Source organism: Papio anubis, chromosome 2 (genome assembly GCF_008728515.1).
Source record: "Papio anubis isolate 15944 chromosome 2, Panubis1.0, whole genome shotgun sequence".
Lineage (NCBI taxonomy): Eukaryota > Metazoa > Chordata > Mammalia > Primates > Cercopithecidae > Papio > Papio anubis.
In genome coordinates, this window is record NC_044977.1 from 174,337,374 (window position 1) to 174,352,220 (window position 14,847).

Consider the following 14,847-nt stretch of genomic DNA (forward strand, 5'->3'; position numbering starts at 1 on the left):
TTATATGTCTATATTTTATTAAAAGAATATTTTGGAAATATTTAAAAGTGACCACATGTGAAGTGAGTTTACCTTTATCATAAAGTTAGCATATATTTCTGATTGTGAGCCAAGTGATATCAAATAATTTAATAAAATTATATATTTTTGACATATGTAAATACATCTACTTTATCTCCATCTTGTGGTAGAAGTATCTGGAGATCCTGTTAAGAATATCATTAAAGCTTATTCATTTTTACATTGACTTAACCTTGCTCTTTCTCATTACCATAAATGTAACATTAAGTGTTAAATGTTTCTTTAGGAAATTTTGGCTCTTACTGAAGGACCCAGTTAAAAATGATTTTAGGTTTTATAGTTACTATTGAAGGTAAATGTACAACTGCAACTGCCACATTTTGACTGTGTATTGGAATATTAAAATAAGGAATACAAACATTTAAATCGTGGTTGAGAGGAAAAACAAAAAAGAAAGCTTTAGCTGCTTACTTGCAAATGTAGCTTTGTGTTGTTAAAGAGGATTATGATGAATATATTTACGTGATAAATTTATAAAGTTTGATAAATTGTTTCATACTGACTAATATTTTTTATAATTTTTATTTTTATAGTTTCTTGTTTTTAAGTATACTCACAGTCCCTTTGTGGATAATTATGATTGTAAGATTGTTTTTGGAAGTAAATGAAAAAGTGATTATTAAAACACTTTGTAAACTGTAGCATTTTATACAAATACATAATCTTATCTTTTAAAAATATATAATATGAAATATTTAGTTGGGAAGACCATCTCAGAGGTGTAAGAACATATTTCCAGTCAGGTCTATTTGTATCATTCTTTTATTTTCTTTTTAATTTTTTGATGAGTTTCTTAATATAGTTTTAAAATTTTTATATCTTTGAGTTTTTTTAAAGTTTTTGAATTAAGACTAATACAGTCTGCAAAGCAGTATTAATTTAGAGTTATGTTTCAATATAGAAAAGTCTCTGAGTACTCTAAAAATTCTGAAAGAATATTTTAGTTAAATTTTAAGACTTAAGGAAGAATTTTGTGTAGAAAATAAACTTTAGTTAGACAACATTTAGATAGTTTCTTTTTAAAATTCATTTTGTTTATCTTACTAAGTACTGGGGAAGGAATAATCTGTGAAATGGAAACACCTAAATTATTTATTTAGAAGATATTCCAAGTAGTTAGTAAGATATAAAAGCCAAGTATAACATGAGATATTTGTGGGACAATGAGAAGATTAGTTTAATTATATAAAACAATGTAGTTGCTGTTTAGGGTCATATTTTGGTGCTCCTTGAAAGCCAGGCAAAGAATTTTAGAATTCATATAATAGAAAACAGGGATTTTTATGCTGCAAAGATCTTTATTTAGGGAGAAGGTCTATGATCTCAGAAACGTTAGATGAAGCCTGTGAGGTTAACAACTACCAATGCAGGAATCTTTCTAACAATATGTGAGACTTCATTTTCAATACATCTACTCTAGTTCAGGCATTCAGTATTTCCTTCCTTCCTGCATTTTATTGTTGTGGGGGAAAATAACATCATGCTTTTATTCAATTCATATAAGTAATACAGAAAATATGAAATGCCTTCCAAAAATTACTCTAAATTCTACCATTCACAAATACAGACATCTCTCTGGGAACAAAAGGATAATACAAAGGGATTATATTATATACACTATTTTTTTAGTGGAATTTAGAAAACAAAAGGTTTGCTAAAGTTTATGTAAATGTTTCTTGATAAAAGGTTACTTGCCTCCATCATAAGAAAACATATTATGAAACCCACTGACAAGGTTCAGTAATTATGTTTTAACTCTATATTCTAATTTTGAACAATATTGAGTGATTCCTGTGTGTGAAAGTTCAATTATACTTCCCCCACCTTTTCTCTTTCAGGTCCCAGTTTCCGTAAGTTGTAATTTTATGTTGTCATAACTTATAATACTTATATTCTTTTCTGTAACTATGAATCCAGTGCTCATCACATTTTGTCTTTAAAATTTTTTTTTGATCCGTTACTTGATTTTATTACCAATAGTTAATTTAAGAAGAGTCTTTGGGTTCTAGAATCCTTGATATCGTTCATGGTTGAGAATGACTGCTTGTTGCCTTATACATTTGTGACATGTAGAGTGGATATAATATTGTCAGGTCATATTTTCTGTACCTCAGAACTTTGTAGATACACATTACATCAGTATTTTATGACATTAAATGTTGCTCTGGGAAGTCTGAGAGCAGCCTGATTTTCATCCCCACCCCACCTTGCAATCATCCTACCATAGATGACGTGATTTTTCTGGTTGGATCCTAGAAGAATTCTTTCTGTATCCTTGAGTTTGAAAGCTTAATTGGGATATATCTTGTATCAGTTCTTTCTGGAACATACTGTGCCCTTTTGGTTTGTACTTTTTTTTTTTTTTTTTTTCCATCAGAAAACTTTTCCTAAATTGTAATTTAAAATGTTTTTTGTTTCCTTTTTTGGGGGGAATTTTTTTCCTCAGAGATAACCAATCATCCTTGGAACTTTAAAACAAAAATTAACATTTGATGTTATTTACTGCATAACTAATTATTCCAAAATGTAGTGGCTTAAAAGAGCACATATTTATCAATCTGATAGTTTCTGTGAGGCATGTATCTAGGTATGACAACTGGGTCCTCTGCTTCAGTTTCTCACAAGGCTGCAATTAATGTGTTGGCTAAGGAGGGTCTGTGGTCTCATCCAAAACCTTGACTGGGGAAGGATCTGCTTTGAAGCTCACTCATGGTTGGCAGCATTCAGTCTCCTGTAGAATGTTGGGTTGATAGCCTCGCTTCCTTCCCACATGAGCCCTTTCCACATGGCAGTTTACTTCATCAAAACATGCAAGCCAAGAAGACGAGAGAGAACATCTGGTAAGACATGCCACAGCCTTTTGTAACTCAGTCATAGGGAGTGACATCTTATCTGCATTACCATATTCTTGGTTAGAAGCAGATACTAGGTTTAGCCTACTTAATAGGAGGGGTGACATGGACATGAAGGACATGAACAATAGGAAGCTGGGATCATTGGAGGCCATCTTGGAAGCCGTCTTCCACAATAGTTGCCTACCATGCCTTGGTTTTCTCTGTGTTTGTATTAACCTTTTTTCCCCCGTGATATTTACTGTGATTATCTTGAGTAATTTAAATAGAATTTTTCATTTGAATTTTAGCTGTGTCTATGCTATTCGTTTTATGTTTCTGATATATTTATTAGCACTGTTATGGATTTGTTTTGGTCTTCAGTTTATCTCTTCTGTCATCTCACTCTGTTTTATCAGCTATTCCTTGAAGTCTAGTTTTCTTGAATTTATGTTTTTATTAAGTTCTAATAGAGTGTGACATTTGAGATGAATCTTCTTTTCCTTAGGCATGTTTGCAGAGTTGCCTTGCTGTTTCTCTGAAAAATTGTGGGTGAATGCTCTTTAACACTTCTGCCACCTTTTTCTGATGTTTGTTTTCTCCTGTGGGCTATATTGTGAAGGCTGGGGTGTTCTTTTATGTACTTTCCTGAAGCCTGAGGGAGGGGGAGAGGGAGCACATGGCCAATGCACTGTTTTTGTTAGGTAGCCTTCAGGAATGTTTCCTCTTTTCTGTGGGGTTACCTTTGGGTTATCTTCTCTATTAAGTGTGGATCCCTGAAAAATGGCATACCCTGGTGGTTTTTCTAGCCCCTGCTGAAATCCTTTGAAGGTGGGTAGAGGTTTTTTTATACTAAATGTTTTTCTTTTGTTTTGTTTTATTTTTCTCTGGGCTATTTATGCCCTTAGTCTACTTCTCTCAAAAACGAGGAGTGTTTTTTAGTGGAAATTTGCAAGATATTTGAACTCATTTTCTTTCCCCAGTGCATTCTAGGGGCTAGGATCCATGGCATGCTGAGCCTTGCCAAAATCTTTCCTTTTTTCCTACGTTTCGAAATTTGTAGTATGATACTATCCCCCTTTTATGGCATAGTGGCAGCTAGCCAATTTTTGTCTTTTTAAAACTCTTGTTTATCTTATAGAATATTGAGGAAGAGTTTAAGAGCTTACAATATCTTGCAGTTTTACCCAAAACTGCCTTCAATATCTTTTCAGTTGTTTTATTAGCATGAAGACTAGTTTTTTTCTATCTAGAAAATTTCTTTTTCTCCTTCTTCCCTGATTTTACCCTTATCCTAAATGTTGTTGCTAGGTAAAGCTTTTTGAACTGATCAGTTTAGTTTATGTCATTCCCCACTGCTTATAGGATCAAGCCTAAGCTCTTATATTTAAGGTCACCTAGATTTTTACTTCAGCTTACTTTAGTGATAACAGTCTCATTCCCTTTCTTGAGTTTTCTTTTCTGGCTAAATTTAAATATTTTCTGTTTTCCCGTAGATGCCCTAGGTAGGTTTCTAAGATGTGGTTAGTATATAATATGGTGTTTGTGAACATTATGATTTTTAAAAAGACTTCTTAATCTCTTTATTGCCTTTCCATAGGAACGTACTTATTTATCAAGATTTATCTAAAAATATGGTCTGCAGAAATGAACATAGATGTGCTGTGAGTACTGTGCAGTTGTGATTGCAGCACTGATAATTAAGATTGGTTTAGTTGTTCTGTCGTACTTCATCAAGTTGTTGATTCACATTGAATTTATAAAATGTCATTCTATTCTAAAACTTGGAAGTATTTTTAACCTAAATGTAGGAATTCGCATGTATCCAAGTAAATTTTACCTTTAAACACTTTTTGTCCTGGTTGGCCATACTATTGAGAGTATTTTGAATCTCCAATTAGTTCTCTCTTATATCTATATATGCTAATCATGCCTTTAGTGATTTTCTACACATCTCTAAATAATAATTTTGTGGGTAGGTAAGTGCAGTAGTTCTATTACTTTGCATCCTTTTAATTTCATATAGTTCTGTTTTCTTCCCCGGGTCTGCCTGGGTGACATGAGAGATAAAAAACCGTGGTTGTTCTGTATATGGGCTCAAGCTGGATGGAGGAGTTGATATTAGAAAAAAGGGATGCTTTCCATTTGATTAACCTACAAACAGAGGGACAATTTTTTTTTTTTCGGGTGACCGGGGAGGTGACAGTGAGAACGGGAAGCATCAAAGGGAGCTTTGGCAGAACTTGGTAACTGAAGAGAAGACCACTGAAGAGAAACATGATGATGCCAGGAGTTTGATTTCAAATGATTTGTAAGAAACAGTGAACCTGGACACATTAAGTTTGAGGTAGATGATTGTAAGATTTCAAGAAGATATTCATCTTTAACGAAAATTTGCTTTTGAGGCTTAGGTTCTAGATTTTAAAACAAAACAGACATCTTTTAAAAGTAGTCTTTCTTTTTTTGGGATGGAATCTCTCTCTGTCACCCATCCTGGAGTACAGTGGTGTGGTCTCAGCTCACTGCAGCCTCTGCCTCCTGGGTTCAAGTGATTCTTCTGCCTCAGCCTCTAAGTAGCTGGGATTACAGATACCCACCACCATGCCTGGCTAATTTTTGTATTTTTAGTAGAGACCGAGTTTCACCATGTTGGCCAGGCTGGTCTCAAACTCCTGAGCTCAAGCGATCCAACTGCCTCAGCCTCCCAAAATGCTGGGATTAAATGTGTGAGCTACTGTGCCTGGCTACAAGTATTCTTTTTTTAACTTGAAAACCTTTTTAGTTCTGTAAAATCTTTGTTAATTTTCTTCCTAAGACCTTTTATATTTTACACGTAAGATTAAATTTGAACTAAATGGATTTCAAATAAAAGAAGAGAATAATTGCTATTTTTGAAAACTCATTTTAATTGGTTAGAATAAATATTAGGCAGTGATTTTTGTAAAATGGCCTTTAAAATATTAATGTCTGGTTATATAGAAAGTGCTGTAACAGGATCATCTGCTCTACCATAACTTCAGTATGCCTATTAATGGTACATAACTGTGGAGCAGTTATGTGAGTGAGCTCTGTCAAAAAAGTTATATAAATGAATTGCAGTCAGGAGAACTTTATTCAGTGGTTATGTATACAAAATTTACCCCCCTTAATGTGGAAAAAATTTTTATAATTGCTTTATTTTCTTACAGAATTGGCTTCTAAAGTTGCACATTGTGTAATTGTTAAGTAGCAAAATTTGGGGGTAGTATTTCCTTTTTGTCATGTGAAATAAATATTTCTCTTTTACAATACAGGACAAATAAATTTTTGTGAAACATTGCAGATGTTAGATGGATTTGGGAGAATTTTCCATAGGATTTCACAAACTAAGAGGAGGAACTTATTAGTGAGTACCAGAAGTTTATTAATCTGTTTGTATTACATAAATAAAAATAAAATGCTTTAGTTGTGAGTTAAAAAGCTAATGGAAACTGATATAGGGAAGTTAAAGTCAACATAAAGTAATAATACCAGAAATCCTAAATTTGTTGTATTTCAGTCATTTTTATGAATTACAAAAATCTTTTTTAACTTGTGGTTCTTTAATTATTTTTCCCATTTTCAGTTTAGGAAATCTGTTTGTGTTCATTGAGTTAGGTAAAATAGAGGACTTAGGTTCTTAGTGCATGCTAATGTGGTTACTTCTAGATTTGTCCAAGACATCAGACAGGATTCGTGTTGCCTGTTACTCAGAGAGCTGGGTATAGTAGAACTCAGGCTTTGGGCAGTAACTGAACCCTTCTTTCTTTGTTACCCATGGAGAAGTTACATAGATGCTTAGTTTACGGTGCTGATTATTATTATTATTACTTTATGAAAACAAAACAAAACAATCTGTAGACTTGAAGGAGCAAAGAATGTGGTGTTCACCCTGTGCTACCCCAGAAATACCCTTAGTGAATAATGTTTTTCTAACAGATTCATTTTAACGTGAGCTCATTTTTACTTTTAAGTGTTTAAGCCATTTTTTAATGTATGTCTTTTGTCTCCTTAGCCTTTACTTTCATTTTAGTGACATTGTGAAATTAAGCCCTATCTGATTCCCACAAGAGTAACTTAGGTACTTCTACATTGGCATTAGTAGCTATGCCTTCTCTTTAGACTAGGCTACCTTATCCATATTGTGTTTAGGAATTCATATGAAAATTTGTTCTTATCCACAGTTATTTTTTTCTTCATGCCCATTTTCCTTGAAAATGTTTAAAAAATATGTCTTGTATAGAATTAGAAACTTCAGTGTCTGTATCACATCACTGGCTATAAAAATTATGTTACTGATTTATTTACTTCCTTTAAGTTTTCCCCAAAAAATCTCCTTAGAGGGGCCTACCTGGATGACCCTACTGAAAATGTAACCTACTAGGTCCTTCCTCCTATAACCTCCCACACCCCTTAACTTCTCTCTCTTTTTCTGTAACTCTTACCACATTGTAACATACTGCACAATACTCCTTTTAGAATAAGGGATCCTGGTTTGTTTTACTCTTGTGTCCCTAGAACCTAAAACAGTCTTGGTACATAGACATGTTCAGTAAATATTTAACAAAAGAATGGATTAAGAATATACAGTTGTCCCTCATTATCCACAGGGGATTAGTTACAGGATGCCCGTCCCTCCCCAGGAAACCAAAACCTAAATCCCATTAATACTGTATTTTTGGTCTGTGTTTGACTGTGGATATGGAACCCCCGGATAAGGAATGATATTTATTGGAGGGAAAAAAAACCCACGTATAAGTGGACCTGTGCAACTCAAACCCGTGTTGTTCAAGGGTCAACTGTATTATTTGAGATCTTTTTCTCCTATTGTATAGAATAAGAATTTTCATGCCCTAAACCAGTTACTTTCCATTTCTTTTCACCTGGAACATAGTTAGAAATACAGTTTAAAATACAACCCTGAGTACACATACATATGGACAGATTGTTAGAAATCTGAATTACTCTCTGCCCCCAGCTATTGTAAGACTAAACAGGCCAGGAATTATGCATATATTCAGTAAACTAGAATGTGACAGATACTTCCTATGAAAAATGTAATGCTGAGACTCCTTAAATGGTTGGTTGATCACCATTGTAACCATGTAATATTTTAGACTAAAACCAGATGACTTAGGAAATAACTTGCTGTTTGACATTAAAAAAATATGATGATTCTTTAGTTTTAAAGTTTGTACATTTTTGAGGAAGCTCTTTTAAGCTTAAATGTCAGCAAAGCAGCTGCTGCTTGAATTTACTTTGTAAAACACTGAATTATTCATTTCCATAAATAAAACTTCCTTAGTAATTATTTAGCATTAATTTCTTTCTCTTTATTTCAATCAACGCTGTTGACATTCTGTTTTAAAATTAAAAATATTCTTTGTGGAATTTAACAATAAAACTGTGACAGCCACTTTCTTTACTTCCTTTTGTTTTCATAACAGGATTTCCAGATCCTGAGATGAGTTGTGTCTTATTGTTTATTTTTATTATTTTAATAAAAGTTACTAATAAAATGTAGAACACATGTAAATTCTTATTTAAAAATGTCTTCTAAGTAGCTTCTAAGACCAACTGCTATGATTTTGACTTATTTAACATCTATTATCTTGAATTCTAACAATGCAAACTTGTTAGAAATATTTTAAATAATTGTTTCATTGCTTGTATTCTCTGATTATTTAATCGAGTAATAGAGAAACAAAGTAATGTTTGTTGTTTTACATTTTTTGGCACTCTTCCATCTGTTTTTGCAAATGTGGGAATACCTGCTTGAATTTTGTGCTGCCCTTCTAGTGGCCTGTGGTGAGCCCTTCCACCTTCAAACTCTTATTAGTTAGTTATGTGGCCTCCTTGGGCCATCAGTCTTTACTGCTGTGTGATGTTTCTTGCCATCTTTCCAGAATTGCTATTTTATTTGTTTATTTGTTTCTTTGTTTAATTTTAAATATGTCACTGCCTTGCTGGTCCATTGGAGACTTCTTGAGGGCAACAGACAAACTATTTGATAGCTGAATACATATTTGGTAAGTTAGCGTTTTAAAGTAGCATCCATTCAAATGAAACATTCTTACCTAAAGTGCTTCTTGCAGCATCCATTTAGAGAGGTTTAGTAACTGATCCCTAAGACAATCAGTGTGGGCTTAAAGAAAATGTAAACTTTTAGCTAAGGGCCCATCTGAATCCCTGTTGAAATGTACTACAGCCACCATTACTGTGGCAGCCTCATAGGACCATGGAAGAGAATGAGGCCTGTGGAATTAGAGATGGGAAAAGTCTCCATTTAATTCCTCTGTCCTAGGTTGTACAATGCTATTTAGAATATAATTATGGAGACCTCTGCTTTAATAGTTGTTGTGTGGGTGGTAGCAGTTTTTGTGGGAATAACCACAAGTGTTTAATTATTTTAGAGCTGAAATGTTCAAGGAAGCTTTTCCAGCGATGACACAGACCATCAGCCTTCAGCTGGGAGCCATTACGCAGACATGTTTTTCCTCTGCAGTATTTTAGAAAACAAAGTTAGCTATTTAAAATTGTGAGATTTTACATAAAACAAAAATTCCAGCTTAGAAAAAAGGTAAATCCTCAGATCTGATGATTCTGTATTTCCAGTCCTACAAGACAAACAATGATCTCAAATAAAGTAACAGCTGTACCTTTAAACATGGACATGTGTTGTAGTGGTTCATTACAGTTTTTGTGCTTGCACTGTTCATGTATTTATACACACACACACATTATGTATTTATATATACATAATATATATACAGATAGATATGTTTATGTACAAAAACATATTTCTCTGAAATTGTGCTTCAGTCATAAGTAAGAAAACCAAACTGAGCTGTTGTTCTGGTTCAAGAAAAACAGGATGGAGCCTTTTGTGAAGGTAAAGAATATTCTTTTGTGTTTAACATGCAAATGGGTCAACTTCCAAGTTGCATAGGTAGCCCAGCCTGAGTCTACAGTCTTGGAGAGTATCCGATCTGTCAAGTGTTGATTTTTATGTCCTTAATTATAATCTATAGGTAACTTGTATGACTCATTGGATATGAATTTTGGAAATCTATGCTTCCAGATTACTTTGCTTAATTCTTGGCTCCTCATACTTTTTCTGTGAAGGGATATATATCTAAGACACTAGGAAAAGCACATCTGAAGTAAGTAACACCCATGAATATTTAGTACATGGTTAATAACCTAGTTTGTGAGGTTTAGAAATAGTAAATTATATTTTATATGTAATATTGTATATAAAATGTATTTTTATATATAAAGTATACATATTACGTATATAATAAAGATGTATAGTATGCAATGTTAGTACATACTAAGTATTCTCTAAATTATTTTTAACTCTAATAAAGTGTACATTTATCTGTGGTTCTGCTCTCTTAAATACATTTTTTAAAATTTGAACGTTTTCATCTGAATTTTTGAGTTTGCTAACAAGCCAAAAATCATTTCTATTCAATTAATCCAACAAATAATTTACTCTTCTTCTCTATCTTAAATTTGAAGATAATTAAGAAATAAAAGAGGAGGAACATCTATTTCATGTTCTGTTTAGTAGTAACAGTTGCAAATATGTAAGTATTTTATTCTTGGATTCACTAATTTCCCTGCTCAACAAAGATGGGTCAGTATATTCTGTTTTTTTTCTGGGAAAGTCTATAGAAATAATTTGGTTGTTTTTAAGCACATGCATGATTTTGGAGGCAGTGGTGGTGGAAAGAGTGTGATGCAAAAAGAGCTGTTTCTTTATCTACCTTACAAATATCTGTGCCTGAAACAAGCCTCTTCTCTGAGCATAATCAGTCTTTAATAAAACTGTATTCCTAACTACTTGAGCTGATAAACAGTGAGGTTTGTTTTAAACAAGTCAAGTTTATTTTATGTCAATTTTCTATTTGCCCTGTGTAAGATATATTTAATTACTTTACTCCATCTCTGTGTTCAAATTAATCAGATTCTGCTACATATTGGTGCTCAAATTAGAATAATTCTTTAATCAACTGTGTTATCCATGCTATGGTAGACTAGAATAGAAAATCTACTCATGGCATATTGAAGATGCATGCATTTTATTTTCTATTGTAATTTAAAAGTAAAATCAGAAATATTGATTTCTACTTGACTGGAGAGATGATTTAGTTTGAATATCAGCCTGATCTTAATCAGGTGAGAATTAATTGAGTTGGAGGTATTAGATATTCAGTGATGTTAACTGAACCATGATCCATCTAGAGAGAAGCTTGCTTTTGTACTGTGTTAGAATTATCAAATAACTCATGCACTACAATGTAAAATAATCTTTTCATGTTCAGCCTTCTACCTTCTTGTCTCATTAAATGCACCACTAAATTCATTCTATACACAGACTAATCTTTAAAGTAGCAAGCTAATACATCACAATTTAATAGAAAATTAAAAGCATAATAATTTTGTCATAAGATGCTATTGTTGTCACAATTTTATAATGCTATATTTTCTAGTTACTAGTTTTAAAACCAAGTGATTAAACCTCTGCTTTTCAAGTATACCTGGGACTTTTAAAAAAACTCTTAGTCTTTTACTTTTTTTTATGTTCAACATTGCAAGAAGAAAGTGAGCAATTCAGAAGTATTTTAATGTTTATCTTCAGAAATAAAAATAGAGTCTGTAACATTATGTTGGTCTGAAATGTGACATGGGCTTTCATTTATTTTAAGAGTGTGATAGCAATATCATAAGTGTTGTGAAAATATAAATGGTGAGATAACACCTCCATAGGACTTGCTCTTAAGTAGTAAAATTGTAAAGTCTTTAAATAAACTGCAGCTAGAACTGAAAGGATCGATTTGCCTTGTTAACTACGGATACTATACTTATTAAATGTCTAATTAAATTTAGTATTACATGTCTTTATTTCCTCCTTTTTTTCCCTTAAAACTGAAACTTTTGACTTATTTATTAGCAAAGTAGCACGTATTTTCATTGTCAGATTTCTTCGATTTTGGCAGTTGGTGTGCAGTGTTAAATTAAAAGAAAGCCAATAGTGTGACTTTTGATAGTGTCATTTTACACTGGAATAGTGTTTTTTGCTTGATATTGCTATAATGGGAATAGTAGGATCTATGTAGCTGTATATTTTGTGAAAAGGAATATCCAAATTTATATTCGAGAGCAATTAGGATTTAATAAAATCAAGCCATAATTGCAGAGACATTCCTAGAGTGCGATGTTCTCATGAGATACAGTGGGTTCCCCACCTAGTTGTTACTAAACAGCAATTTAGGGCAGAAAGGCCTGCTTAGGAAAAAATGAGAGAGAGGGAGCTGGCTTTTTCACTCAGCTCTTCGAAGCCGAGGCTCCTCTTACATAGACTCCACTGTCCCTTCTCCAGCACCCAAAATGATTTCCATCTCTCTCTCTCTCCCCTTCCTTCTTCCCTCCCTCCCTCCCTTCCTTCCTTCTTTCCTTCCTCCCCTCCTCCCCTCCTTCCTTCCTTTCACCCGTCCCCCTCCCTCTCCACCTCCCCCTTCTCCTTCCCTCTCCCCCTCCCCCTCCCCTTCCCCTTCCCTCTCCCCCTCCCCTCCCTCCTCCCCTCCCCTCCCTTCCCTTCCTTTCCTTTTTTTTTTTCCATAGTATTCTGTAAGGTGTAGAGAGTACCAAACCACAATACAAATGTGTTTCTTCAATTCTTGTCCCTGCCAGTTTCCCTCCTGTGAAATAACCATGGTTATCAGTTTTCTTACATATTCTTTCATAGCCATTATGTGCTTGCAGACATACCCCCCACACATACACACATACACACCCCTGAAACACAGAAATGATAACGTTCTATAATACTCTTCTGTACCTTGCTGTTTTCACTTTTATGTCTTAGAGATCATTCCCTATCAATGTGCTATTGTTTTTTTAATGGCTACATAGTATTTTGTGATACAGTATTAATACTTAAGCAGTTGGTGTTACCGTGATAGATTTGATGACATCACCAAAAACCACATTTATATAAAAATATTTTTTGCTTCGGGTGAGAGAAGACAAGATGAGAAATGGCTAATAATATGTCATTCTTTTAATGATTCCTCACAGATGGGAACCTATTTACTACTATTTTGGAGACAAGGCCATGCTTTGTCACCTAGGCTGGAGTGCAGTGGCATGATCACAGCTCACTACAGCCTTGACCTCCTGGGCTCAAGCGATCCTCCCACCTCAGCCTCCCAAGTAAATAGGACTACATGTGTGTGCCACCATACCCAGCTAATTTTTAAAATTATTTATGGAGGCGGGATCTCACTGTGTTCCTGAGGCTGGTCTTGAACTCCTGGATTCAAGTGATCCTCCTGCCTTGGCCTCCCAAAGTGTTGGGATTACAGGTGTGAGCCACTGCACTCGGCTTACTGATTTATTTTTGTTAAGAAAGACATATACATAGTCAATATCTGAATTGAATGAAAAATTCGACTGTGGTCGAATTTGGAGAATTTACTTTATGGATGCTGTATTTTTTTTTAAATAGGAGATGCTAATGTTTTTTGAGCCAGTTAAATAAATAAATTTGACGAGTGAACATATTATAAAGTGGGTGACAAGGATTTGTTAATAGTCTGGAAATCATATACCTTGAGGAGGCAGCAAAGTTTGAACTGGTGCTGAGCCAGGAGAAGAGAAAAAAATATGAATGTTATTTCCTATAGTGTATGATGAAGCGGCAGCATTAGACTAGCTTTTTTCAGCCTATACTATTCCCATCCCCCGTCAACACATACACACTATGGAACTGGCTGCCTTGTGAGTTAAGGAGTTTTCTATCACCACAAATGTTTAAACAGTAAGACGGAGTGGGAAACACTTTCTGAAATAGATTAAGTGACCTCTAAAGGCCTTCACACTCTAACCTTTTTGATTCCAGAAATCTAGAACAAGACAGCTGGTCCTGTCCAGGGCCCTTGATAAGTAGTGTTTAATGGTCACTGTTGACTCATACTTATTGCCAGAATGGGCTGTAGACCACTTGCAAGTATGAAAAAGTCCAGCAGGTTAGTTTATTACTTGCATTACTAAAAACATGGATCCTACTTTTGTTTCTCCATTGTGTAGGTGATGAGAGAACGCAAAGCATCTGCTAGAGGCAAGAAATCCTAGAAGGCTCCATGTTCAGAAGTTTGCCAGTTTGTGTGTGTGTGTGTGTGTGTGTGTGTGTGTGAGTTGCTTTTATCAATATCTATTAATGAATTGGTCTTTTAACATTGAAGACTATGTGGGGCAGCAAAGAGTTGGGATATGTAAGAAAAATGTATTTGGGGAGACTTAGGGAATCTTTTCCGTGTGATCGCTTAAAAAAGATAGGGGGATTCGGTGCTTTCATTTTCCACACCAGGCTGTGCAAATGTCTCCCTTTCAAATTCTGGTAGCACTTAATATCTGAAACATGAAATTTAGCACTTCATTATATTTTGTTTGAAAAAGCCCCTTTCTAATGTGTAAAATCTTTATTTTAAATATTTAAATATATTTTATAGGAATACTAGAAAACACTATGGAATCAGAGAGTTGAGGTATCTGATGCTATTTGATTTTATATGGTTGCTAAGTGGTCATGTAGCAAAAAATCAGCAGCAGTGTCTACTTTAATCTTTCCTATGGTAGTGATACAATGTGATGAACCATTGCCACTTGCTTCCCAGGTCTCATTTGTGACCTCATGTGAGATACTTGGCCTAGGTTAAGTCTGTATTTCATGGGCATGGAAATTTCTAATTTCTCCAAGCATAGGAGTTTTTCCTGTGTTCTGGAAAGGAATAAGTGAAATCCAATAGTAATTACAGATGTTTTTCTGAAGTGAAAAGACCTGGTTCTAAACCAGTCTATGTATGCCACACTATTTAATCTTGGAATATGATGTAGCCTATTTAAAGTT

The 14,847-nt window shown here is 34.1% G+C and overlaps 1 protein-coding gene across 15 annotated transcripts in view; it reads left to right on the forward strand.

The window, feature by feature from the left end:
- Positions 1-14,847, forward strand: part of CMC1 (C-X9-C motif containing 1) — an 82,607-nt gene that overhangs the window by 46,994 nt on the left and 20,766 nt on the right. For 3 of the 15 annotated variants that reach the window (XR_004182317.1, XR_004182318.1, XR_004182316.1), the window contains exons 5-6: positions 6,206-6,297; positions 10,012-10,093. The exons of 6 other annotated variants lie outside the window; for them this stretch is intronic. Coding sequence is in view for 3 of the 9 variants with exons in the window: in XM_031663785.1 (XP_031519645.1) it covers positions 6,206-6,297; positions 8,881-8,919 (131 nt within the window). In the remaining 6 variants the exon portion in view is untranslated. Of the gene's footprint in view, positions 1-4,512; positions 4,577-6,205; positions 6,298-8,880; positions 8,960-9,343; positions 9,745-9,961; positions 10,094-14,847 lie in introns of those variants that run through there. 6 more of the 15 variants (XR_004182319.1, XR_004182320.1, XM_031663785.1 and 3 more) reach the window with 6 other exon arrangements.